Genomic DNA, 27699 nt, shown 5'->3' with positions numbered 1-27699 from the left:
CTCCAAAATCACTGCAGATGGTGACTGCAGCCATGAAATTAAAAGACGCTTACTCCTTGGCAGGAAAGTTATGACCAACCTAGATAGCATATTGAAAAGCAGAGACATTACTTTGCCAACAAAGGTCTGTCTAGTCAAGGCTATGGTTTTTCCTGTGGTCATGTATGGATGTGAGAGTTGGACTGTGAAGAAGGCTGAGCACCAAAGAATGGATGCTTTTGAAGTGTGGTGTTGGAGAAGACTCTTGAGAGTCCCTTGGACTGCAAGGAGATCCAACCAGTGCATTCGGAAGGAGATCAGCCCTGGGATTTATTTGGAAGGAATGATGCTAAAGCTGAAACTCCAGTCCTTTGGCCACCTCATGCGAAGAGTTGACTCATTGGAAAAGACTCTGATGCTGGGAGGGATTGGGGGCAGGAGGGGAAGGGGATGACAGAGGATGAAATGGCTGGATGGCATCACTGACTCGATGGACGTGAGTCTCAGTGAACTCCGGGAGTTGGTGATGGACAGGGAGGCCTGGCGAGCTGCGATTCATGGGGTCGCAAAGAGTCGGACACGACTGAACGACTGATCTGATCTGATCTGATCTGAAAGGTCCCTTACACATTCTAGACACTGGATCCTTATCAGATTTACAGTTTGCAAATACCCCCCTTCACTGCGTTGCTTTCCCTCTCTCAGTAGTGTTCTCTGATGCACAAGAGTTTCAAACTCAGATGAAGGCCCGCTGCCTTTTTTCCTTTTGTTCTTATGCTTCTGGAGTCGTATCTAAGGGTCCATCACTGAATCCAAGTCAAGAAACCTCTGTTTTCCCCTAAGAGCTTTTATTTATAAGTTCCTATATTTAGGCTCACAAAAATTAACTAAAAAGGGATTTAACTTTTGTGTATATGGTATGAGGTAAAGGTGACAGATGATTTTCATTCAACTTTTTTAAAAAATATTTTATTGAAATATAGTTTATTTACAATGTGTTAGTTTCAGGTATACAGGAAAGATTCATATATGCAGCCTTTGTGATTCATATATATATATACACTGAATCTTTAGGATTCGTATGTGTATGTTAGATTCTTTTCTATCGTAGGTTACTATAAGATACTGAGTCGTTCCCTGTGATATACAGTAAGCCCTTGTTGGTTATCTCTTTTATATACAGTAGTGTGTGTATGTTAGCCTCAGACTCCTAATTTATCCCTCTCCCATCCTTTCCCCTTTGGGAACCATAAATTTGTTTTCTATGTCTGTGAGTTTATTTCTGCTTTGTAAAGAACTTCATCTGTATCACTTTTTCAGATTCCACATATAAGTGAGGTCATATGATATTTGTTCTTCTCTGACTTACTTCGCTTAGTGTGACCACCTCTGGGTCCATCCATTTGCTGCAAATAGCATGACTTCATTGTTTTCCTGTGGCTCCCGCAGCCCCAGCTCGGCAAAGGCTAGGACCTGCCCTTGGGATGCTGGTGCAAGGACCCTCTCCTCCTTCCCCAGTGGCCGGCACCCAGGGATGGAAGCTGGAGAGGAGACAGCGTCCAGGTTGTAGGATGAGCCTGCGAGCCGCTACTCAGGAGGCTGCTCCCCATCCAGCCTGGTTCCCTCGTCCCCCTCCCTCGGCCGGGCGGGCAGGCGGGCAGGCGGGCACCGGCACACAAAGCGTGAGCTGGGGGAGGGGGCAGAGAGAGGGCTGCCGTCTCCTCTGCCCCTCTCTGAGCTGGTGAGCTGGGCCGTGTTGGACTTTTGAATGAGGCCCACCGGCCTGGGGTTCCCGCTCCCCAGATGGACCTCCCCAGGAGACACAGGGACAACTTCACTGAAGCTCCCCTTTACCCCCGAATGCTGGGATTCTCTGGGGCCAGAAGCTTCCCTCCAGAGAGGATGACGGAGCCCAGCGAGTGTCCAGGGCCTCCGGGCTGTTCAGCGTCAGGCGGGTGAGACAACAGGTGTTTGAGAAAAGCAGTCCCCAGGGTGGAGAGACGGCGAAGGGGGCGGGGGGGGGGAGAGGCAAGCGGGGGTCCACCACTAGCACCCCTCGCTGGGCTTGAGGGCCAGAGCGCGGGGCAGGGCTTGGCCCTGCGAGCAGGGGGAGCGGCCCCCGGGGCCCCTCTGTGATCTGAGGTGTGGGCAAGTCACTGCCCCCGAGCTACGGGGGCAGCCAGCTTTGGGCATCCAGCCAACAAGTCTGGTTTCCGTCGTGGGACTGACCTGGCTGGCGGCCCTGGGAAGATCTGGGCAAACAGGTGAGCTGCTGAGGTTCCTCCCACCCCGAACGGACAGGCAGGATTGGCCCTGGGGAAGGGGCTGGACCTAAGTCCTCAGCTCTGGCTCTGAGCCTGAGGTCCAAGCTGCCTTCAGCTTCTACTGCGCTGACCGCAGCCTCCCATCCCCGGCCTCTATCTCCAAGCACCTGGCTTGCAGGTCCTCCCAGGAGCCATGGATCCCAGAGGTGAGTGGGGAGGGCCAAGGGCTCCAGGATCAGGGGTGGGCACCTCTCAAGGGATCTGACCATCTGGCCAAGCGTGCCCAGCGGGGTTAGAGCCGGCGGTCCTGAACCAGGAGATGGGTGCAGAGAAGGCTTTATGTGTGTGGTGGGTGGTCGCGGGCAGGAATGGTGATGGCTCTCAGGGAAGTAGGGCTTCTCTGCTGGCTCAGACAGGTAGAGAATCCACCTGCCATGCAGGAGACCGGGGTTCAGTCCCTGGGCAGGAAAGATCCCCTGGAGAAGGGACTGGCTACCCACTCCAGTATTCTTGCCTGGGGAATTCCACGGACAGAGGAGCCTGGACGTGCCCAGGGTGGTGGAGGGTGGAGGGCAGACCCTTGAGGGCAGCTGTCCTGATTCGACAGCCAGGTCTCCCCCAGGTAGAAGCACCCCCAACAGGCGCATCTCCGGAGCTCTCTCTTTCCTCCACTTTGTCTGGGCCCCAGAGGAGGGAGCAGATGGTCACCGAAGGACTTCCTTCTGCTGTGAAGACTGCCCGGTCAAAGGCCCTCCCGGGTCAAAGTCTCTCGAAGTCCCAGTGTGGGAAGTTGGAACCCAGGACATCTGGGGAGTGGGGGGTTGGTGGGGGCGGGGACAGAGCAGGAAGCAGGGAGGGAGTGAGGGAGGGAAGGAGGAGCTGGCCAAGGGGCAAGGAAGCTCTGAAGGCACAGACTGTTTCCTGGATGGCAGAGCCCAGCCCAGCCCCAACCCGAAGCAACGAGCCAGCGTCAACCAAGGCCACCTGTGAGTCTGGGGGTCGAGAGGCAGAGGGGAATGGACCAGAGCGGGCGAGGAGGAGGAAGGGGCCGCGTGCTGCTAGGGTGCTCTATGCCCCCGGGGTGGGGGTGGAGGCTCAGCCTGGCCCTCTCCTGCCCCGCCCTGTGGCTTCCTGGCAACCACTCCTCTCTCTTCTGGGAACCGCCTGCTCTCATCCCCACCCTCCTAAGCCCTGGGTGGGCCCGCCCAGCCCCTGTGACTGCTCATGCAAAACCCAGTCTCTACGGGCAAGGGGACTGCCGGGCACCTGGACTCCTCAGGAACCCCGCACGGGGCCATTCATGTGCCCCCTTCACAGAGCCCAGCTCAGTGAGCACCCACAGTGCGAGGCAGGATAGTGGGGCGCTGGTGTGCAACCCAAGCTCCAGCTGGGGGTGGGGGGCGGGGCACCCTGTAGCCGGGGGCCACTCCTGGGGGCAGGCCAGGACACTGGGACCTGACTCTTGTATGCGTGTGTCCCGGGCCGACCCAGGCACTGTTCATTCACCTCATCTGGGGCCGGTTGCAATGAACCTGCCAGAGCAGCGGTCCGAGGCATGAATGGGAAAACCCGCTCTGTGGGTCCCCTTCTCCCGGGGACTAACCAGGGCTGCGGTCAAACCCCAGCTCCTGGAGTCTCCCCTTACTTGACCGGTGGAGGAAGGTAGGGAGGGACCTGGGGGCTCTGGGCTTTCCAGACGCCTAGGAAGTCTCCCCTGCCCTCCCGGCCACCCGCCAACCCAGAGCAGGAGGAGGCGGCCCTGGTGGGAAGCTGGGAGGGTCGGAGAGGCGACCAGGACCAACCTGGATCCCTCTCTCTGCGCCCTCCTGGCTCCAGGGACCGGAGGTCGGGGGGACTGGCCGTAGGGGATGCCTGCCACCACATGCGAGGAGGAGACAGTGGAGGGAGGCGGGACTCCCGCCGTCCTTCAGGGGTCAGTGGGAGCAAGACCCAGTCCTCTGCCTGCTCACGGGAGCCCCTGGGTGCCTGGGGGTCACACTCTCTCGGAAGACCAGGGTGCACGGCCGCCTCTTTTTTCTGACAGTTGACACGGAAGTTCTCTTTCACTGATGGAAGGAGGCAGACTGACTTGGCTGAGGCTGGGTTGCCGGGTAGAGCTCCTGGAAGAAATCCTTTTCCCAAACAGACTGGGAAGGACGCACTGGGTGTTCCCGGCTCAAGTGGCTCGAGTTTGTACTGATTCCCTGAAGCCATGTGTCCTCAGTCTGCTCTTCACGACCCAAGCAGAGAGGCCCTTGTGAGGGTGGTGCGTGGGAGCCGCGGGAACCAGGGCTCTCGGCCTTTCCCAGTCAACAGAAATTGACCAGAGGCCGGACAGTAGAGATTGACCAGAGGCCAGAGAAGTTCAGGCAAGGTTTTACTGGGGGGTCTGCGGCAGCAGAGGGTAGTGAGAAGTAACAGATTCCCTTGCTTGCTTGCTTACTGGGGGTGTGGGGGGTGGGCAGGCTTGTTCCTTTTGTGGGCTGAGGGTAGGGGTGTGTCCAGGCGTGGGACTGCAGGGCTGGTTCGCCCACCCCTCAGGTGCTATTGTGAGCAGGGTGCATGCGGGCTACCCTGCTTTTGCTCCCAATCCCCTGCTTTTGTTCCCAATCCCCTGCTTTTGTTCCTGGCTTTTCTGAGGTGATAACTAAGGGTTGGTTTGTTTTTTTTTTTTTTTTTGTATCTTTTGTCCAGAATTTACCCCAACTGTGCGTGCATGAAGTTATTTTTAGTGCCATAGAAATTCTTTGTGTCTTGTTGCTGGAGGAGAGGTGTGTCCAGGGGCAAGTATTGCAGAAAAGGGTCCCGCGTCGTCTCCCGCGTCCCAGCCTGTCTCACTTCCCACTGAGAGACTCTACACCCTTATTCGTAAGGGGTTAGGGACCGGCGGTCTCTCCTTCTGAAACTTCTTCCTGCTGGTCTTCCCGGAGACCCTAGGTTTCCCGAGAGGTGTAGAAGTCCCTTGCTGACTGTGCCAAGGGCCTGCAGGGACTTGAACCACCCTCCACAGGAATGGGTTGAACTCCTTGAGTCATCATGAGCCTTACTTGAAACTTTGGAGCCTAGTAGACACAAACTTCACTTTCACTTCTCACTTTCATGCATTGGAGAAGGAAATGGCAACCCACTCAGGGGCCACGGGGGGGACTGATAAGGACCACCTGCCTTGCACAGTTCTAAGGTCTTGTACTATTCGACATTCCCCCATTGACTGAACAACGGGCAGAATTAGGATATTGCACGGGGCTTCCCTGGTGGCTCAGACAGTGAAGAATCTGGGTTGGGAAGATCCACCGGAGAAGGGAGTGGCTACCCACTCCAGCATTCTTGCCTGGAGAATTCCACAGACAGAGGAGCCTGGCGGGCTACGGTCCATGGAGTTGCAGAGTCAGACACAACTGAGAGACTAACACTTGTTCACTGTGGAGACTGATGGGGTACTAAGAGGCCATGTTTTAAGAATTTATCTGTGAGGGGTTGCAAACTTTTTTTTGCTCCCAACTTTATGTCTTATTAGGATAAGTGGCTTCTGGCTTAAGGTTAATTTTTACAGGTTGGATATTTATGGACTTCCCAAGGATTCTTTTGCCCCAAACATCAGGGAATAGGATCTTGCTCTTGCGAGTGATCTTTCTTATTCAGAGTCAAGAACAAGGGCTGCCTGGGGTCTCCTAATTGTCATATGGCTGAGAGGCAGCCATATTATGGTCTCTCCCCAGTAGTGGGGAGAACTTCCCTGGTGGCTCAGACAGTAAAGTGTCTGCCTACGATGTGGGAGACCCGGGTTCAACCCCTGGGTCGGGAAAATCCTCTGGAAAAGGAAATGGCACCCCACTCCAGTACTCTTGCCTGGAAAATCCCGTGGACGGAGGAGCCTGGTGGGCTACAGTCCACGGGGTCGCAGAGTCGGACACTGAGCGACTTCCCTCTCCAGTAGTGGGTAGGAAGCTCAGGCACAGCTACAGAGTGTGTGTTCGATTGGCAAGTGAGAGGCCCAGGGGAGCAACTGCTTCAAGGTTTTCCATCAACAGCAGTTACTGTGCAGGTTTTAGAGGGAAGAGGTCCAGAGGGAGAAGTCAGGACAGAGTAAGTGGCTCCGTATTGATTTAAAAAGTCAGTCTTCTTACCTGCCGCGTCAAGGACCACCCACGGCTTCTTGATGGAGACAGACAGCTTGTTGAGGGGCGTCACCAGAAGCCCCAAGCGGCCTTAGTCGTCCAGCACAGCTGTCTGGGGAGTGGGAGTCCCTCCCGCTTTGGGAGGGGATAGTCCCACCTCCGAGGACCGTGTACAGACTGGGCAGGGACCAGGGGGGTCTTTTTTTTTTGCACTTTTGGCCCAGTGGCCAGTTGACCGATATTTGAAGCATAACCCCTGCTGGTTTTACCTCCAGGAGGACGGTTGGACTTCCGTGGCCCCCTTGGGTTGTCCTGAGGCTGCATGGCTAACAGCGTGGCCGTCAGTTTAGCTCGGGCCCTGGCCAGCCTGTTTGCACGCCAGGTTCTCTCTTCCTCCTCGGTTTGATCTGGATTATTAAATAGCCCAGAGGTCTCTCTAGGAGCTGGGGCATCGGGGTTTGTGGGCCGAATTGTAACTTTTGGAGTCTCCGCCTGCTATCAGGGGCAGGATGGCTGATAAAATGTTGTCCCAGCAGGGACTGACCCCTCAGGAGTGGATGGATCGAGGTCAGTAGATTTTTTTTTAAAAACCACAGGCCATCCCTGAAAGAGGGCTGAATTTTCTTTTTCCTTCTTGGGTTGCTCCTTTAGCCTTTTCATAGTTAACTGACTTTTTGATGCACTTTCTCATTCTTCTGTACACACCGTAGCAAGTGTTCGCCGGCTTCTGTCCGTTCCCAGGAACTGCAATGCCCTCAGGATTCCCGACGTGAGACCGCGTCCCCACCCACATCAGAACGTTCGGGTCGGTCCTCGTCAGTGTGTCCCTGTCCCGGGGTCCAGCCCCGGTTGGATCCAGGGATATCCTCAGGAGGACGGCATTGGCGAAAGGATAGTTAAAAGGAGAAAGAGACAGAGGCTTGACCTGACTGGTTTATGTGGGAAACCAATAAAGTTCGTGACACCGAACTTGCTCTGACCACGGAGGCCGCAGGCACCCTCTTGAATAGCTGAAGGTGCCCCACCTTAGGCACCTTTTGGAGTGCGTCTTAGAAGCCCAGGCAGGTAAGTGGTCTCAGAGAGCCCCCACGCTCCGAATCAGCCATCCTGAAGGAAGAACAGAGGAGAAAAGGAGAGAAAAGGAAGCAAGAAAGAACAACGTGGGGAGACCAAGCTTCGGTGAGCAAGGCCCAGTAGCTTTATTTTCAAAGGGAGCTTATATACCTTAAGTTGTGCATAGAGGATAACAGGGGGTGTGAAATCGTGCAAAGTCAGCAGTCTTTGATCCTTATCGAGACCAGGCTTTCTTTTCTGCAAACTTATCGTATACAAATGCTTTAGGTGATTTACATCATCTTCTGGCCAGAAGGCCTATTAACATTTTAGGAGTCTTTGTCCTGATAAAGGTTAGTTAACCAGAAAACTTGTTTTTTCTAAGAGTAATTATTTTAAAGTTTGGCGCCATCCTTTGAAAGTGTTAGATAAAGTTGCATTCCTATAGGACAAAGGTGCAGTGAGCTCACAGCAAGGAAAGAATTTATTACCTTAAGGGTCTAAGGTTGTTAGCACCAAGGCCACTACTTACTTCTTCTATATACCAACTATATTAATTAATATACACAATATAGGGGATGTGGCAAGCATTGGCTCAACAATGAAATATTCTGCTAGTTCCATTCTAACAATTTCTCTATACTATTTGAATATCTTAAGCTTCCCGTCATTCCATCCAGGTAAACCTGTCAGGCAAGTTAGAGAGCCATCTGAGGGGTTTGGATTGAAATACTCTTAATATGCCCAGGAGGCTAATTAACTAGAGCTTTAAGTTGATTTTCTTCAAAGAAAAGGTGATCGGGGATAGCCCCCCGTTAATGTCAGAGGAGTTGGTGAAAGTCGTAAAATAGTTAAAAAAAAAAAAAAAAAGAAAGTCGTAAAATAGTAAAACAGACAGATTCTGGTTTTGGGGTAGACGCTCAGGCAGATCCGGGGGGCCCTCGAGTCCTGACTCGCCTTTGCATATCAGGCCTCTCCGCATGTCCTTTGTCATGGGTGGGAACTCCCATGCTGGCTCCCGGTACCCCTGGGCTGCCGCCCAGGCTCTCTGTTTTTCCTCAAGGGTACAGCAAGTAGATAAGACTATTTGGACACCCTTCCAAGTTACAGGCCAGAGTTAGGGCCTGAAACCTTTCAACAAACTTACTAGGTCTTCTGAAAACGGGCTCAGTCGCTGTTTACATGGGGTTAAGTCAAAGAGAAGGGTACATGTCCTCTGACTGGATGTCCTTTTGCCCTTTGCCACTTCCCTAAGTTAGTTCAGCTCAGTCGCTCAGTCGTGTCCGGCTCTTTGTGACCCCATGGACTGCGACACGCCAGGCCTCCCTGTCCTTCACCAACTTCCTGAAGAGGACATCCTATTCCCGACTCTGGCTTATAGGAAGTCCCATTATGAATCACCCCGAGGGACTAGTCTCTCCCTCCTGGGGTAATGGAGACTATAAAGGAACATAGGTGGGGTGAGGGGTTGGTCAGAGGGATCTGGGGAAGCAGGTGGCTCCGAAGAAGCAGGGGAAAGATTGGAGAGGGTTAGAAGGAGTTCACCTAACATGTTGGGAGTGCTTTCCGACTCCCCAGGCTTTTCACTACAGGAGACACACAGAGTGGGGTTTTGGTAAAGGACCATGAAGTCTTGGACATATAGAACCTCAGTTCATCTTCCCATCTTGCAACAGTAAAGATCCAATTGCAAGATAGTACTGTAATTTAGAGACCCATATTCAGGTCATTTTCCTCCATAGCCCCAATTTATCTAAATGCCAGGCAATCACAGTAGACTTCAAATTTTTTTTCCTTTTCTGCCCATCTATTTTTAAAATGTCCATTTTTTTAGGGATACATCCCAGAGATGTTTCTTCTGACTTAGAAGAGGATCCTTCTGTGTTGATTAACCTGCAACTAAAAACGCTTCTAGAAATGAAATCCATCCTGGAGACGTTTACCAGGAGGCTGTTATCAGAAGAGAGTCAGGGTGTCCTCTGAATTTCCTTCTTACCTATGAGATTGGGAGCATCGTCCACGCTCCCTTGGATTCCCTGGGGGCTCAGACAATAAAGAGTCTGCCCTCAATTCGGGAGGCCCGGGTTCGATCCCTGGGTCAGGAAGATCCCCTGGAGAAGGAAACGGCAACCCACTCCAGTATTCTTGCCTGGAGAATCCCACAGACAGAGGAGCCTGGCGGGCTAGAGTCCACGGGGTCCCAAAGAGTCGGACACAACAGAGTGACTGACACTTTTACTTTCTTTCACTCCTTGTTCAGACATTTAGTCTGAACAGGGACTCCACTGGCCTCATGCAAGCCAGGCAGACGGTCACCCTGGCCTGGATCTGAGCCCTGACATTGCCAGGAGTTCTACATGACTTTGGGCAAGGCTGTTCCTTCTATGGAAAGTTCCTCCCTGGCTGGAGCTCCTGTAATGAATTCTTGGGGGACGGTGATGCTCACACTGTCCTCTGCAAAGCCCTCTATTTCCTCCCCTCGCCTGAGCACTAAGAAAGGAGGAGCACTGTTTCCAAGGAGGAAGTTCAGGGTGGCCTAGGGGACACCTGAGGCCCTGTGAATTGCCGTCGTTGTTCAGTCAGCAAGTCAAGTCTGACTTTTTGATCCCATAGACGGCAGCCTGCCAGGCCTCCCTGTCCCTCACCACCTCCTGGAGCTTGCTCAAACTTACGTCCATCGAGTCAGTGATGCCATCCAGCCATGTCATCCTCTGTCGTCCCCTTCTCCTCCTGCCCTCAATCTTGCCTTAGCATCAAGGTCTTTTCCAACGAGTCGGCTCCAAAGTACTGGAAGCATCAGTCCTTCCAATGAATATTCAGGATTGCTTTCCTTTAGGATTGACTGGTTTGATCTTGCTTTGAATATTTGAAATTAAAAATCTCTGGCTTCCTTGGTTAGTGGTTGATAAAGTGTTCTTTGTTCATCTCACTTGACCTGTTGGCAGCAGCCCCGGGACACCTCTGGGTGTGGTTTGGCGGTGTCAGGGCACAGATTTCAAGAACCTGTCGGGGAAGTGCAGCCTTCGAGACCTCTTCCCTACTCCATCCCCACACCCTCTCCCTCCCTGGACGTGCGACTCAGGACAAACACCATGACAGCTTGCTTGTTGTCGTGCCCAAGTGCCATATCCAGTCCAACCCTGGGGCCTGGCGGCCCAGCTTCCAGGCTCCCTGGATCCTCCAACGCCAGGAGCCTTCCATGGTCTCTTCCATCATCCGGCCTCTCCTCCTCTCTCTGGTCCAGCTCACCTCACTGCACCCCACCTTCTGGGCTCACTTCCCCGTCCTGAGCTGGTAGCCCTATGCCTTTGTGGGAGCACAGGAGAGCTTCTTGCACTTTGCCTCAGAACAGTCATTTGAGGTTCACCTGTGCAGCCCGCTCTGTTTCAGAGGTGGGTGAGGAGTCGGGGGGCTCAGGAAGTCAGCTGGGAAGTGCCAGGAACCCAGACCAGCTTCCAGCTCCGAGCCACTGGGCAGCTGAACTGTACAAGGTGTGGGCCGAGAAGATTCCATCCAGATCTGTGTGCCAAACACCATTGAGAGAAGGGACGAGAAGAGAGTCAGAGCACGTGTCCCGACGCCCCCAGCCATCCTGCATGGGGCCGGGGGAGATGCCAACAGGGGAACCTCGAGGTCGGGATGTGGCTTTGCTGGACGGGACCCACCTTCAGCCCACCCTCCCGTCAGCTCGCCTGGGCCACTGAGCCCCATCAGCGGCAGGAAATGAGCCTCCAAGCCCACCCCATTTGTCGGCCCACTTTTTTTTTTTTTTAAGAATTATTGTGGTAATATATACATAACAAGAAACTTACCATCTAAACCACGTTTAAGTGTACATTCCTGTGACGTTAAGTACATTATGCAGCCATCACCACCACCGTCTCCAGAACGTCTCATCTTCCCAAGTGGAAACTCTATGCTCCATCCCAGCCCCGGCCCCTGACCCCTACCACCTACTTTCTGCCTCTAAGGATGTGACTCCTCTAGGGACCTCAGAGAAGTGGGAAACTACAGGATTTGCCCCTGGTGACTGGCTTGCTCCACTTGGCATGATGTCCCTGAAGTCCATCCACGTTGTATCTCATGAAAGGGATAGTGTTAGTCGATCAGTCGTGTCCGACTCTTTGCCACCCCATGGACTGTAGCCCATCAGGCTCCTCTGTCCATGGGATTTTCCAAGCAAGAATACTGGAGTGGGCTGCCATTTCTTTCTCCAGGGCATCTTCCCAACCCAGGGATCGAACCTGGGTCCCCTGCATTGCGGGCAGATTCTTTACCGTCTAAGCCACCAGAGAAGATCCTGTTGCATCTCACGACAAGCCTTTGTAAGGCTGGCTCGAATTCCACAGTACTGATGCCCCACGGTTTCTTTATCCATCGATGGATGTTGGGGTGTGTCTTCGTTTCGGCTCTTGTGAATAATTCTGCTGTGAACACCAGTGTCCAAATATCTGTCTGAGTCTCTGCTTTTACCTCTTTTGGGGTATATGCCCATGAGCAGGCTTGCTGGATGATAAAGAATTATATGTTTGATTTTTTTGAAGAACTGCCATACCTTTTCCCACATGACCAGGGATACATCTTGAAGTTGGAACTGACACGGTGAGACAGTGAACTGAATTCAGGAAAAGGAAGAGTTAAAGATGCCTCGGGTTTTTTTGTTTTGTTTTGTTTTATGGCCACCAACCAGGGCTCGGACTTGGGGCCAGCAGTGAAAGCTCCGAGTCTTAGCCACTGGATCGTTGGGGAATTCCCAGCCTCAGACTTTTCTTAACGTTTATTTATTTTTGGCTGTGTCGAGTCTTAGTTGTGACACACAGGGTCTTCCTCGTGGCACGCAGGGTCTTTCGTTGGGGTGCACGGGCTTCTCTCCAGTTGTGACTCGTGGGTTTAATTGCCCTGTGGCATGTGGGGCTCAGTGGTAAAGAATCTTCCTGCCAATGCAGGAGATGTGGGTGCAATCCCTAGATCGGGAAGACCCCTTGGAGAAGGAAATGGCAACCCACTCCAGTATTCTTGCCTGGGAAATCCCATGGACAGAGGAGCCTGGCGGGCTACAGTCCATGCGCTCGCAAAAGAGACAGATACTACTTAGCGACTAAACAGCAGTAATGACCTCTGGGACCTTAGTTCTCCAGCCATGGACTGAACCCCCGTCCCCCGCACTGGAAGGCGGATTCGTAACCCCTAGACCACCAGGGAGTCTCAGTCTTGGACCTTTATGTGCATGGTGATGCCCTATCCTCAGACAGGAAGAGTGCCCCTTGGAGGTGTGGTGATGGGGACCTGTACGTCCTGTTTGGCCATGATAAGGTTGATGTGCCCTCAGTGGGAATGGCCATTCCAGTTTCCTGGTCCGCAGGTCCACAGAGCGGTGAAGGCTGCAGATATGCAGGGTCATCAGCATAGGTATGATATTTAATGCTCTAGGAGCCCCTGGGTGGTGAGTGCGGGTGCAGGAGGGAGCCCAGGACCACGCCTGGAGCCTCCAGTTCTCATGCTACATGGCGAGGAAGAGCGAAGGGAAATAGCCCAAAGAGTTCAACTGCAGCTGATGCGTTAACTCAGACAAGGACGAAGACATCGGATTAGGGAGCTGAGACTCTTGGAGGCTTTGTGTAAGGAAGCTTCAGTGAGGTGCAGGGTGAAAGGCTGGCTAGTGAGGGTTAAGAAGACTCTGGAGAAGGGTTGGAGGGCTCAGGAATAGAGGATTTTCTTTTCCAAGATTTTCTCTAAAGAGATGCTCAGATGAAAAGGGAGGGGCACCAGAGGCAGACAAGTCAAAAGAAGAATGTAAGCAATGTACAGACGTCATATTCTGCCACACCCCTGCTCTGGTCACGGCCATTGTTCCTGCTCACCTGGTCCTGCACACACCTTATCACCAGGGCACAGCCAACACCCCATTGCTCACCCGGTGGGTGAGAACTGGAGTCTCAAACAATCTTTATCTGCCCACCCTTCCTATCATGAGGCTGAATGCCTTTCAACATGCATTGTCATCTCACACACTTTGCCCTTAAGAAAAATTCAACGATTGCTTATATTTATTAAGTCATAGGAGGTATTATTAAGGGAATTAGGATTTTTCTATGACATGAGTTGTAAACATTTTTTTCTCCATTTTGGTTTCTTTTGACTTTGTCTGTGGTTCTTTTTAACCATGCATAGCACTTCATTGGGTCATATTTATTTGCCTCCATTTAGGGCTATTAAGAAAATCTTTTGTCAAACTTGGGCTTTTCTCCTCTCCAGGATTTAAAAAGTGACATGTTATTCTGGTTTATTTACATGTTTATTTAATGTCATTATTGTATATTTGGAGAAGGAGATGGCAACCCACTCCAGTATTGTTGCCTGGATAATCTCATGGACAGAGAAGCCTGGCGAGCTGCAGTCCATGGGGTCACAGAGAGTCAGACATGGCTGAGCGACTAACACACTGTACATTACCTGGTTAAAAAATAACAATGATTCTTCAGACGATAAAGTACACATCACGTCCACCTGGCCACCGAGAATACTGCTCCCCTGCTCTTTATGCACAACATTTTGCATTTATTTCTTGCGCTGCCTTTTCAGTTCAGTCAGTTCAGTTCAGTCGCTCAGTCATGTCCGACTTTTTGTGACCCCATGAACCACAGCATGCCAGGCCTCCCTGTCCGTCACCAACTCCCGGAGTCCATCCAAACCCATGTCCATTGAGTTGGTTAGGCCATCCAGCCATCTCATCCTCTGTCATCCCCTTCTCCTTCCACCTTCAATCTTTCCCAGCATCAGGGTCTTTTCAAATGAGTCAGCTCTTCACATCAGGTGGCCAAAGTATTGGAGTTTGAGCTTCAGCATCAGTCCTTCCAGTGAACACCCAGGACTGATCCGCTTTAGGATGGACTGGTTGGATCTCCTTGCTGCTGCCTTTTAGGTTTTTTTTTTTAATGTAAATGTAAGTTAATATGATTACATGTCCTTTCCACCCTCTTTTCTTGCACAATGGGTAGAATATTACTTGCACTGTTCTGTACTTTGCTTGAAGCACGACTTATAAATTCCAACCGCATTTTTTTGACGGTTGTATAGTATGCTTTGTTGGACACACCAAAGCCAATTTAATCAGCACAGCCCCGCCCCCGAGGAACCCTTGGGTTGCTACCGGTCCTTTGCCCTCACATACCAAGCCTACCAGTCACTCTACTCGTGTGCAGCTTCCTCTGCCCTGTAGCTGCTCAGAACTGAATCTGCAAGGTCACTTGCTGAATCTGCCTCTGGGCAGGTACTGTCTCATCTGCCTTCGTTGTGGGTTCTACCCTCTCTACTCTCTACAGCGGTGTTTCTCGCTCGCCCCCCACCTACACACACACAGCTACGGCACTTTAATGGAAAATATTTTAGAAGATCTTATTGAGGAAATGGCACCCCACTCCAGTACTCTTGCCTGGAAAATCCCATGGACAGAAGAGCCTGGTAGGTTACAGTCCATGGGGTCGCAAAGAGTTGGACACAACTGAGCGACTTCACTATTGAGTCAGGTTAAGCTTTGGAAGGCCACACATCATTGATGTCCAAGGTTTTTTGCACCCCAAGGGTCAGTTTTCACCCTCTTAGGGGTGACATGCCTGCTCGCCCTTCTCCCGGCTCCTACCCTGCCTTGAGAAAGTGCCACACCAAGGTGAGAGCAGGTGCGGTCCACGCAGTCCACTCAGTCCCTCCCGCAGAGCGTCCATCATCGCTGGTCTTTTCTCCATCTGATGGTGAGAAGCGGGACCTCGCTGTGGCTTCATTGTTTTTATTTTTAAAACAGCTTCAGGAATAATCGACATATAATTGAGGGTTCCATCCCTGGGTCTGGGAGATCCCCTGGAGAAGGAAATGGCACCCCACTCCAGTTTTCTTGCCTGGAGAATTCTGTGGACAGAAGAGCCTGGTGGGCTACAGTCCACGGGGTCCCAAAGAGTCGGACATGACTTAGCGACTAAAACCCAGCAACAATAAGCTACACGTATTCAGAGTGTGCTGTTGGATAAACGTGTAACATCTGTGTACCTCCGTGAAGCTATCACCACAATTGGGGTAACAGATGAACCTGTCACCATTACAGTTTCCTCTTGCCCTTCTGTGCCCCGTTCCACCTTGCCCACCCCTGCCACACAAGCCACAGCCCCCTTTCTGTCCCTATAGACTACTGTGCATCTTCCAGAATTTCATATACAGGCAACTGTACAGTAATGATTCCTCCTCATCTGGCCTCTCATTATTTTGCAAATCCTCCACGCAGATCTGTGTATCCAGTTCATTCTTTCTGCTGTGGTGCAGGCACACATCGATTTGCATGTCCTTCCATCTGTTGATGGACATTTGAATTCTTCGCTGTGACAAATAAAGCTGCTGCATCAGTCTTTGTGCGCACACGCTTTCATTTCTGCTGGAAAGGCTGGGTCATCTGGGAGGAAATGCCTAACTTTTTCAGAGCAGTTGGGTAATACTACAACCCCCCCACACAAGCATATGAGAATTTCTTAGAAACATTTATTTATTTATTTATTTTTAATTGAAGGATAATTGCTTTACAATATTGTGTTGGTTTCTGCCACACATCAACGTGAATCAAGCATAGGTACACGCCTGTCCCCTCCCTCTTGAGCCTCTCTCCCATCTCTCACTCGTCTAGGTTATCACAGAGAGTTTCAGTTGCTTCATATCCTCACCATCATTTGGTATTATTGACCTTTTAAATTCTAGTAGATATATAACAGTATATTACTATGGTGTTATTTTATACTTGAAAATGATTTCCTTTTAATTTTAATTAATTCATTTTTCAGCCTCACCATGTGGATGGTGGGATCTTAGTTCCCCGACTAGGGATTGAACCAGCATCCTTGGCAGTAAAAGTGCAGCGTCCCAACCACTGGGCCGTCAGGAAATTTCTTTTACTGTGATTTTAACGTACATTTCTCTAATGACTAATGATGAACATTTTTCATAAACTTTTTTTTGACATCTCTATATCTTCTTTAATGAAGTCACGTGTGTTCAGATCATACATATATGTATTGGGTTGGCCAAAGGTTTTTCTGTAAGATTTTATTGAAAAACCTGAATGAACTTTTTGGCTAACCCTATGTATAGAATTGATGCCTTTAAACTGTGGTGCTGGAGAAGACTCCTGAGAGTCTCTTGGACTGCAAGGAGATCAAAACGGTCAATCTTAAGGGAAATCAACTCTGAATACTAGTTGGAAGGACTGATGCTGAAGTTGAAACTCCAGTATTTTGGTCATCTGATGTGAAAAGCTGACTCATTGGAAAACTCCCCAATGCTGGGTAAGATTGAGGGCAGAAGGAAGAGGGTGTCAGAGAATGAGACGGCTGGATGGCACCACCGATGCAATGGGCATGACCTTGGGCAAACCTTGGGAGATGGTGAGGGACAGGGAGGCCTGGTGTGCTGCAGTCCATGGGTCACAAAGAGTTGGACATGACTGGGGGACTAGACAGTTCAGTTCAGTTCAGTCGTGTTCAGTCGCTCGGTCGTGTCCGACTCTTTGTGACCCCATGAATTGGAGCACACCGGGCCTGCCCGTCCATCACAACAATAAAAATAATATGTGTGTGTTTTCATACAATTGGGTTTTAGATGCGGCTCCTTTATCAGATATGTGACTTGGAAATAATCTTTTCCTGGCTGATTTGTTTTTTTATTCTCCTGTGTTGTTGACAGAGCAGAAGTTACTCATTTTGATTAAATCCAATTTATGAATTTCTCTTTTCTGGTTATTGCTTTTGGTGTTGTATCTAAGAAATCTTTACCTCGTCCAAGGCCATAAAAGTTGTATTATTTTTTTCTAAATGTTTTATAGCTTCAGCTCTTATATCTTTGTCTATGATCCATTGCAGTTAATGTTTGTACATGGAACAAAGTTCATCATTTCTGTGTACAGATCGCCAATCTATACACAAGAAAATAAAGTCTGTCACCGCTTCCACTTTTCCCCTCCTATTTGCATGAGGTGGTGGGACCAGATGCCAAGACTTTAGTTTTTTGAATGTTGAGTTTCAAGCTAGCTTTCCACTCTCCTCTACCATCCTCATCAAGAGGCTCTTTAGTTTCTCTTTGCTTTCTGCTGTTAGAGTGGTATCATCTACATATCTGAGGTTGTTGATAATAACAATTGGTTTTTGTATGCTGACCTTGTATCCTGCCATTTTGCTAAACTCACCTGCTCACTTGTTAATTCTAATGGTTTTTTTAAAATAGATTCCATCAGATTTTCTACAGAGATGAACATGTAGTATGGGAATACAGACCGATCTGCTTTTTCCTTTCCAATCTGGATGCATTTCTTTTCTTTTTCTTTTTTTAAAAGCAGCTTTATAGAGGTAAAGTAGACATGTAACAAACTACACATTAATTTAGAAACTATAGAATCTAATAACTTTGACGTGTACACCTGCAATACCCATCATGACAATTATGAAAATTAATATAACTCTCACCCCCCAAAGAGTCCTGTGCTCATTTGCAACTTCTCTCTGCCATGCTCTGCCCACCGCCATCCCCAGGCAACCACTGTTCTGTTTTCTGGCACTACAGATCAATTTGCATTCCCTAGAATCATATATTGGAGAAGGCAATGGCACCCCACTCCAGTACTCTTGCCTGGAAAATCCCATGGACCGAGGAGCCTGGTAGGCTGAAGTCCATGGGGTCGCTAAGAGTCGGGCACGACTGAGCGACTTCACTTTCACTTTTCAGTTTCATGCATTGGAGAAGGAAATGGTAACCCACTCCAGTGTTCTTGCCTGGAGAGTCCCAGGGACGGGGGAGCCTGGTAGGCTGCCGTCTATGGGGTCACACAGAGTTGGACACGACTGAAGCGACTTAGCAGCAGTAGCAGCAGAATCATATATAAATGGAATCTTCCAGTAAGTACTTGCTCCTATCTGGATTTTTCCACACAGCATAATTTGTTTTAAACTATGATTGTAAGCTGGATTCATCTAATTCTCTCAGACACACAAGACGGAACAGAAGGCTCTCAAGTACAAAATCTCCCTATGCACTTGAAAATCTTCTCCATCCATTAAATCAAACCCAAACTGGGCATATCAAGTTCCCTTAAACATTGAAAATATGGGACACATAGAGTTTATACAGAATTATATAACACAGTGTTACCAAATTCATTGTAAACTTGTATAAGCTCAAGCTTTTGTTGTCTTTAATTTTTATTTTTTTAATTGAAGTATAGTTGATTTACAATATTGTGCTCATTTTAGGTGTACAGGAAAGTGATTCGGTATTTTATATATCAGATCAGATCAGATCAGTCACTCAGTCGTGTCCGACTCTTTACGACCCCATGAATCGCAGCACGCCAGGCCTCCCTGTCCATCACCAACTCCCGGAGTTCACTCAGACTCACGTCCATCGAGTCAGTGATGCCATCCAGCCATCTCATCCTCTGGCGTCCCCTTCTCCTCCTGCCCCCAATCCCTCCCAGCATCAGAGTCTTTGCCAATGAGTCAACTCTTCGCATGAGGTGGCCAAAGTACTGGAGTTTCAGCTTTAGCATCATTCCTTCTAAAGAAATCCCAGGGCTGATCTGCTTCAGAATGGACTGGTTGGATCTCCTTGCAGTCCAAGGGACTCTCAAGAGTCTTCTCCAACACCACACTTCAAACGCATCAATTCTTCAGTGCTCAGCCTTCTTCACAGTCCAACTCTCACATCCATACATGACCACAGGAAAAACCATAGCCTTGACTAGATGAACCTTTGTTGGCAAAGTAATGTCTCTGCTTTTCAATATGCTATCTAGGTTGGTCATAACTTTCCTGCCAAGGAGTAAGCGTCTTTTAATTTCATGGCTGCAGTCACCATCTGTAGTGATTTTAGAGCCCAGAAAAATAAAGTCTTATACTGTTTCCACAGTTTCCCCATCTATTTCCCATGAAGTGGTGGGACCGGATGCCATGATCTTCGTTTTCTGAATGTTGAGCTTTAAGCCAACTTTTTCACTCTCCACTTTCACTTTCATCAAGAGGCTTTTGAGTTCCTCTTCACTTTCTGCCATAAGGGTGGTGTCATCTGCATATCTGAGGTTATTGATATTTCTCCCGGCAATCTTGATTCCAGCTTGTGTTTCTTCCAGTCCAGCGTTTGTCATGATGTACTCTGCATATAAGTTAAATAAACAGGGTGACAATATACAGCCTTGACAAACTCCTTTTCCTATTTGGAACCAGTCTGTTGTTCCATGTCCAGTTCTAACTGTTGCTTCCTGACCTGCATACACATTTCTCGAGAGGCAGATCAGGTGGTCTGGTATTCCCATCTCTTTCAGAATTTTCCAGTTTATTGTGATCCACACAGTCAAAGGCTTTGGCATAGTCAATAAAGCAGAAATAGATGTTTTTCTGGAACTCCCTTGCTTTTTCTATGATCCAGCGGATGTTGGCAATTTGATCTCTGGTTCCTCTGCCTTTTCTAAAACCAGCTTGAACATCTGGAAGTTCACGGTTCACATATTGCTGAAGCCTGGCTTGGAGAATTTTGAGCATTACTTCACTAGTGTGTGAGATGAGTGCAATTGTGCGGTAGTTTGAGCATTCTTTGGAATTGCCTTTCTTTGGGATTGGAATGAAAACTGACCTTTTCCAGTCCTGTGGCCACTGCTGAATTTTCCAAATTTGCTGGCATATTGAGTGCAGCACTTTCACAGCATCATCTTTCAGGATTTGGAATAGTTCAACTGGAATTCCATCACCTCCACTAGCTTTGTTCATAGTGATGCTTTCTAAGGCCCACTTGACTTCACATTCCAGGATGTCTGGCTCTAGGTCAGTGATCACACCATTGTGATTATCTGGGTCATGAAGATCTTTTTTGTACAGTTCTTCTGTGTATTCTTGCCATCTCTTCTTAATATCTTCTGCTTCTGTTAGGTCCATACCATTTCTGTCCTTTATCGAGTTCATCTTTGCATGAAATGTTCCTTTGGTATCTCTGATTTTCTTGAAGAGATCCCTAGTCTTTCCCATTCTGTTGTTTTCCTCTATTTCTTTGCATTGATTGCTGAAGAAGGCTTTCTTATCTCTTCTTGCTCTTCTTCGGAACTTTGCATTCAGATGTTTATATCTTTCCTTTTCTCCTTTGCTTTTTGCTTCTCTTCTTTTCACAGCTATTTGTAAGGCCTCGCCAGACAGCCATTTTGCTTTTTTGCATTTCTTTTCTATGGGAATGGTCTTGATCCCTGTCTCCTGTACAATGTCACGAACCTCATTCCATAGTTCATCAGGCACTGTATCTATGAGATCTAGGCCCTTAAATCTATTTCTCACTTCCACTGTATAATCATAAGGGATTTGACTTAGGTCATACCTGAATGGTCTAGTGGTTTTCCCTACTTCCTTCAATTTCAGTCTGAATTTTATATATATACACACACACACACACATATAACATGTATATATATTCTTTTTCAGATTCCTTTTCCTTCTAGGTCATTATATAATATTGAGTAAATCTCTCTGTGCTATACAACCAGTCCTTTTTGGTTATCTATTTTATATATAATACTGTGTATATGTTAATCCCAAACTCCTAACTTATCCCTCTCCCCCCTTTTTCCTTTTGATAACCATCAGCTTGTTTTCTGTCTGTGGATCTATTCCTACTCATTTGGACCTTTTATAAGTGATACCATATATTTGCCTTTTTCCGTCTAGCTCACCTCACTTAGTGTGAAAACCTCTGGGTGCACCCGTGTTGCTGCAAGTGGCGTTATTTCGCTCCTTTTTATGGTTGAGTACCGTCCCATTGTACATATTCTTGTATACCTACCACATCTTCTTTCTCCATCCGTCTGTTGGTGGTCATTTAGGTTGCTTCCGTGCCTTGGCTATATATATGTGAATAGAAATCTCATCTTCATGGCATTTTCATCTTCACACCTAGTCAAAGGAAGCAGACGTGTCTGTCTTTGGCCAAACGCGGTTCTTTGGTAAATGTTTCTGGACTGCACCCGATGTACATACTTTTCTTAGTTCACACTTGGGAGCCCCTCAGGCTGCTGCAACATGAGACTTGGGCCTCTGAGACCCAGTGTGCTGGCCGCAGGTGGGGGCTTATTCAGGATGTTGATCAGTCACACAGTTGTGTCCGACTCCTTGCAACCCTGTGGACTGCAGCGCGCCAGCGTGGGGTTTGCTAAACGCACAACCTCCAGCCAAGACTGTATCAGCACATATGACACAGCTTCCTTCAAACATGCACGTTCCCTGGAGTGTAGCATCCTTGCAGGGTCTCCCGGGCCTGTTTCTGTTGTAGGTAACCCTGGTGGGAGCTCCTACAGCATTAGGGATTCAGGTATTTCGGAGGCTAGGAACCCCCTTGGCAGCTGGACTTGCGACCTTTGTCTCTCACAGTCCTGTGTCTCGTCACCCACCCTGCTGGTCAGCTCATGGCCATTGCACCTGCTTCTCTGGAGTGTCCACGTGGTCCTGGCCTCCAGGGGCCTGCTAATGAGCAGGAGTGCCCAGGCAGGTGCCCAGGGGCTGCAGGGCAAGGTTCAGTGGGATTACGGCTCCAGGAGAGGTTACAACCCACCTGCCCTGTGAGCGTAAAGGAGGGAGAGGCCGTCCCTGGCCAGTGCCTGATTTTGGCCTCGACAGGGTGACAGGCACCAGGTGACCCAGACTTCCTCTTCACAGATTTCTGGGGAAACCGCACCAAGTCCTGTCTGTGTCTGATCCTGCTCTTTGCCGTACTTCTGGGCTTCTACAGGTAAGGAGGATGGGACAGCCCGGGGCCCTGTGGAGGAGGGGACTCATGACCTAAGTGACCGGAGCAGGTGTGAATGGCGTCGTAATTCCCATCGTGCCGATCTCGTCGGGGCAAGGCTGAGGCGCCGGTTCCCCTCCAGCACCTTGCTCTGCTCCCAGGTGGTTTACAGGCGTGGCTGTAACTGCAGGTGATGGGCTCACCTGGGAGGTGGGTATAAATGTGACTGCGGGTGGGGAGGGCTCCGGAAGGCAGTGCTCATAGCTTTTTAGAAACACCAATTACATCAACAAAAGGGGCTCACAGGGCTTCCCAGGTGGCACTCATGGTACAGAACCTGCCTCCCAATGCAGGAGATGTAAGAGACGCAGTTTCGATCCCTGGGTTAGGAAGATGCCCTGGAGGAGGACACGGCAACCCACTCCAGGGTTCTTGCCTGGAGAATCTCCATGGACAGAGGAGCCTGGCGGGCTACCGTCCACATGTTCACAAAGAGTCGGACACGACTGAAGTGACTGAGCACACAGGCACGCATGGGGCTCACGTCGCACTTTACACAAATTTATGGAGAATAGATGACAGCTTTTCACTGCATTGGAATACACTATTTTATGTTTTAAAACAAACCTGGCAGCTGTAAAAGTGTATTCCCTTCAAAGAAGCTAGTCAATACTTTTTCAGTACTCTGGTTCTTATTCCACAAGAGGGTGAAATTACCCCCAGACTCAGTTGCGCAGTGAGTGCCGAATGTTTATTTACTGTTTCAGACTGCAGATTGCATATGTATTTAGTTGTTAGTTGTTAGAGCTATATACACTTTGTCACTGATGACTTTTGCAAAGAAATGTGTTAGAAAGAGCCTCCATTTATGGGGTGTTCATTCTGTGTGATGCCTTGAGGGGAATGCATGATGGGTCTTCCAGGCTCTCTCCACAACCTGTAAGATAGTCATTACTGTTGTGGTTTAGCCACTCAGTCATGTCCAACACTTTTGTGACCCTGTGGACTGTAGCCTACCAGGCTCCCCAGTCCATGGGATTTCCCAGGCAAGAACACTGGAGTGGGTTGCCATTCCCTTCTCCAGCGGACCTTCCTGACCCAGGGATCAAACCTGAGTCTCCTGCATTGGCAGGTAGACTCTTTACCACTGAGCCACCAGGAAAGCCCAAGACAGGCATTATTATTCCCATTTTATACCCCAGGAAAGGAGGCTCCAGAGGTTAAGGAATGAGACCAAGGTCATACAGTAGGAAGTGGCAAGGCCAGGGTGCCAGCCCCTCCACCAGACTCCAAACCCAGGTTGCCGGGTCCCTCAGGGAAAGTGTACCTTAGGATGAGCATCCAGTCTTAGGGCTGACGGCCTAGGCATTGCAGGCTTTGGAAAACAGAGTGCACGCGCAGCGGGACAGGCCTGACGCTCACCTCTGTGAGCGTTTACTGAGTGCCTGCTTTGAGCCTGGTGGTTTGGAGGGCACCAGGATGCCAGTGTCCATGGGACGGTCCTTGTTCTGAAGGATGTCAGGTCTGTTAGGAGAAGACAGGTGCCAGGCAGTTACAGGTGACTGGCTGTCACAGGAGTGGGTACAGGATGTCCTGGCACTCCTGGGAGGGAGACCACCCCTCCTTGGTCTGCCAGCATTGGACTTACTGGGGCTTCCTGGAGCGAGTCTTGTCTGAGCAACAAAGCGAGCTCATCACATACACATCTGGTGCAGGGTCGGGAAGGGTGGGACATGCCTTGCGTGGGGGCTGTTCGCTTGCACAGGGCCCCTCCTGAATTGCTGCGGCACTGCCCTGGGCGCCCATCTCCGTCTCAGAGCCGCCTCTGTCATGCTGTGGGTCTCGGGGCCACGCTGGTCCCGCAGAGTCACTGGCAGGTGGCCAAGCCTCCATCCGATCGTCCCCCAGCAGGAGCGCTCAGTTCTCTGCAAGCAGCCTGTCCCCATATCTGATTCTTAGAACAAGTGCTCAGTTCAGTCACTCAGTTGTGTCCGACTCTCTGTGACTCCACGAAGCACAGCACACCAGGCCTCCCTGTCCATCACCAACTCTCGGAATCCACCCAAACCCGTGTCCATTGAGTCGTGATGCCATCCAACCATCTCATCCTCTGTCATCCCCTTCTCCTGCCCTCAATCTTTCCCAGCATCAGGGTCTTTTCAAATGAGTCAGCTCTTCGCATCAGGTGGCCAAAGTATTGGAGTTTCAGCTTCAGCATCAGTCCTTCCAATGAATATTCAGGACTGATTTCCTTTAGGATGGACTGGTTGGATCTCCTTGCAGTCCAAGGGACTCTCAAGAGTCTTCTCCAACACCACAGTTCAAAAGCATCAATTCTTCGGCTCTCAGCTTTCTTCACAGTCCAACTCTCACATCCATACATGACTACTGGAAAAACCATAGCCTTGACTAGACGGACCTTTGTTGGCAAAGTAATGTCTCTGCTTTTGAATATGCTGTCTAGGTTGGTCATAACTTTCCTTCCAAGGAGTAAGCATCTTTTAATTTCATGGCTGCAGTCACCATCTCCAGTTATTTTGGAGCCCCCCAAAATAAAGTCAGCCACTGTTTCCACTGTTTCCCCATCTAGAACAAGTGCTGGAATTGCATAAAGATATTCTTCCTTATAACACAAGGACCCCAGGGAGCCCTGAGAGCCGTGTGGCACATTCTGGGTCGTGCCTTCAAGAGTCTGGAGACACCCGTGGCCATGTCTTGCAGCTTCCTGCTGTAACTCAGCTCTGAAACTGCTCATCCCCTCTGGACTCCCCCTATTTCCATAAAGTGCCCAGGTCTGGCAGCCTGTTGAGTCTGGGGTCTGACCTCTCTTCTTTTTTGTTGTTTTTGGCCAAACTGCACAGCACACAGGATCTTATTTCCCCGACAAGGGTTTGAACTCAAGTGCCTTTAGTGGAAGCTCCGAGTCCTAACCACTGGACTGCCAGAGAAGTCCCTGACTGCTCTTCTTTATCTAATGCAGCCTTTTTGGACTTTTCATCCAGCAGCCTCCTCTTCTATATTATTCGTGTTTGTGTTCAGTCGTGTTTGACCTTTGCGACTCCATGGACTGTAGAGTGCCCGGCTCCTCTGCCCATGGGATTTCCCAGGCAAGAGTACTGGAGTGGGTTGCCATTTCCTCCTCCAGGGGAGGGATCAAAGCCAAGTCTCCTGTGTCTCCTGCATTGCTGGCGGATTCTTGGCCTGCTGAGTCATCAGAGAAGCTCATCTTGTGTTTAGATTTCATTTCATCTTCTCCCCACCCCCTCATTTTTGTCACGCTTTATCTTGTCTTTTTTTAAAAAAAAAAAAAAAAAAAAAGAAAGAAAATTAATAAATATTGACATCCAAAAGAGTCATCTTGAACTGTGGTGTTGGAGAAGTCCCTTGGACCGCAAGGAGATCCAACCAGTCCATCCTAAAGGAGATCAGTCCTGAATATTCATTGGAAGGACTGATGCTGAAACTGAAACTCCAATACTTTGGCCACCTGATGCGAAGATCCGACTTACTAGAAAAGACCCTGATGCTGGGAAAGACTGAAGGCGGGAGGCGAAGGGGCCGACAGAGGATGAGATAAGTGGATGTTATCACTGACTCAATGGACATGAGTTTGAGTAAACTCCGAGAGCTGGTGATGGACAGGAAGGCCTGGCGTGCTGCAGTCCATGGGGTCGCAAAGAGTCAGACACGACTGAGTGACTGAACTGAACTGATTGACTGAAAAGAGTCGTCTGACTTCTGAGATAAGTTTTCTTCTAGAGCAAAGTTTTTAAAAGATTGGACTTTGCCTCAGAGATTCCTTTCATAATTTTTTATGGCTGTAGAATTTTTACATTTTTTGCTTGCATACAACTTAAAATTCAATCCTGGTTTGAATATGAACACTTTCCAGCAAGCTTCAAAAGCTCCCAGGGACGTCCCTGGCACTCCAGTGGTTAAGACTCCATTCTTCCAGTGCAAGGGGCACAGGTTCAAGCCCTGGTTAAGGAACTAAGGTCCCCACATCCTGTGTGGTGCTCTATGTGGCAGGGTTTCTGTAAAACAGAAAGGAGGCTGGTTCTCAACTACAGAGTGTACGCAGATCACTTAGGGAGCCTGTTAAAAGTGGAGATTGCTACACACACACATCCCCTCCACACACACACACACTCCCCTCCTAACTGCTCAGGTCTGGATTCAGGAAGTCTGGATTTGCCTCTAAAAACAATTCCCCAGATGATTCTGATGCTGGGGTCCCCTATCCACAGAGACCAAGGCCATGAGCAAGCTATTACAAGCTAATAATTACAAGCTATTCAGTTCAGTTCAGTCCAGTCACTCAGTCATGTCCAACTCTTTGCGACCCCATGGACTGCAGCACGCCAGTCTTCCCTGTCCATCACCAACTCCTGGAGCTTGCTCAAAATCAAGTCTGTTGAGTCGGTGATGCCATCCAACCATCTCATACTGTCATCCCCTTCTCCTCCCACCTTCAATCTTTCCCAGCATCAGGGTCTTTTCCAATGAGTCAGTTCTTTGCATCACGTGGCCAAAGTATTGGAGCTTCAGCTTCAGCATCATTCCTTCCAATGAATATTCAGGACTGATTTCCTTTAGGATGGACTGCTTTGGTCTCCTTCCAGTCCAAGGGACTCTCAAAATTCTTCTCCAACACCACAGTTCAAAAGCATCCATTCTTCAGCGCTTAGCTTTCTTTATGATCCAACTCTTAAATCCATACACGACTACTGGAAAAAACCATAGCTTTGACTAGATGGACCTCTGTTGGCAAAGTGATGTCTCTGCTTTTGAATATGGTGTCCAGGTTTGTCATAGCTTTTCTTCCAGGGAGCAAGGGTCTTTTAATTTCATGGCTGCAGTCGCCAACTGCAGTGATTTTGGAGCCCAAGAAAATAAAGTCTCTCACTATTTCCATTGTTTCCCCATCAACTTGCCATGAAGTGATGGGGCCGGATGCCATGATCTTTGTTTTATGAATGTTGAGTTTTAAGCCAGCTTTTTCACTCTTCTCTTTCACTTTCATCAAGAGGCTCTCTAGTTTTTCTTTCTGCCGTAAGGGTGGTGTCATCTGCATATCTGAGGTTCTTGATATTTCTCAAGTTATTAGTTAGGGTGATGACATGGGGTTAAAGTAGGGTGGAATGGGGGAAGAGGGGATTAGAGCACCGCCTGGGGGATCTGCCTGTGCACCCCATTCTCTCCTTCCACCCGCGTGAGATGTCCCACTGGCTCCACTTGGGCCCCACACCTATTTTCTCAGGAGCTGGAGACCAAATGATCAGAATGCTGTGTTGAAGTCTCAGCCTCAAAACTACAGCCTGTCCGCTCTTCTCTGTCTGGTGAGGACTCAACTCCACACTCTTTTTGTCCCCCCAGCAACGTGTTCAGCCTGATCCCCAGAAGACAGACAGAAAAGTCTCAAAGGTAATGGATGGGTCTTTGGAGTCAAGGTGGTTCCTTCTAGAAAGATCTAGAACAGAAATAAAAATAGAATATGCAATGAA

At 49.3% G+C, this 27699-nt stretch overlaps 1 protein-coding gene across 3 annotated transcripts in view; it reads left to right on the top strand.

Annotated features, from left to right (window-relative positions):
- Positions 1-2340: 2340 nt before the first annotated feature.
- Positions 2341-27699, top strand: part of ABO (ABO, alpha 1-3-N-acetylgalactosaminyltransferase and alpha 1-3-galactosyltransferase) — a 37919-nt gene continuing 12560 nt past the window's right edge. For 2 of the 3 annotated variants that reach the window (XM_027556792.1, XM_027556791.1), the window contains exons 1-3: positions 3126-3229; positions 22126-22198; positions 27572-27619. In XM_027556792.1, coding sequence (XP_027412593.1) covers positions 3169-3229; positions 22126-22198; positions 27572-27619 — 182 coding nt within the window. In that variant the 5' untranslated portion in view covers positions 3126-3168. Of the gene's footprint in view, positions 2450-3125; positions 3230-22125; positions 22199-27571; positions 27620-27699 lie in introns of those variants that run through there. The other variant, XM_027556793.1, reaches the window with a different exon arrangement.

Source organism: Bos indicus x Bos taurus, chromosome 11 (genome assembly GCF_003369695.1).
Source record: "Bos indicus x Bos taurus breed Angus x Brahman F1 hybrid chromosome 11, Bos_hybrid_MaternalHap_v2.0, whole genome shotgun sequence".
NCBI lineage: Eukaryota > Metazoa > Chordata > Mammalia > Artiodactyla > Bovidae > Bos > Bos indicus x Bos taurus.
This window is presented reverse-complemented; position numbering and strand designations above follow the sequence as displayed.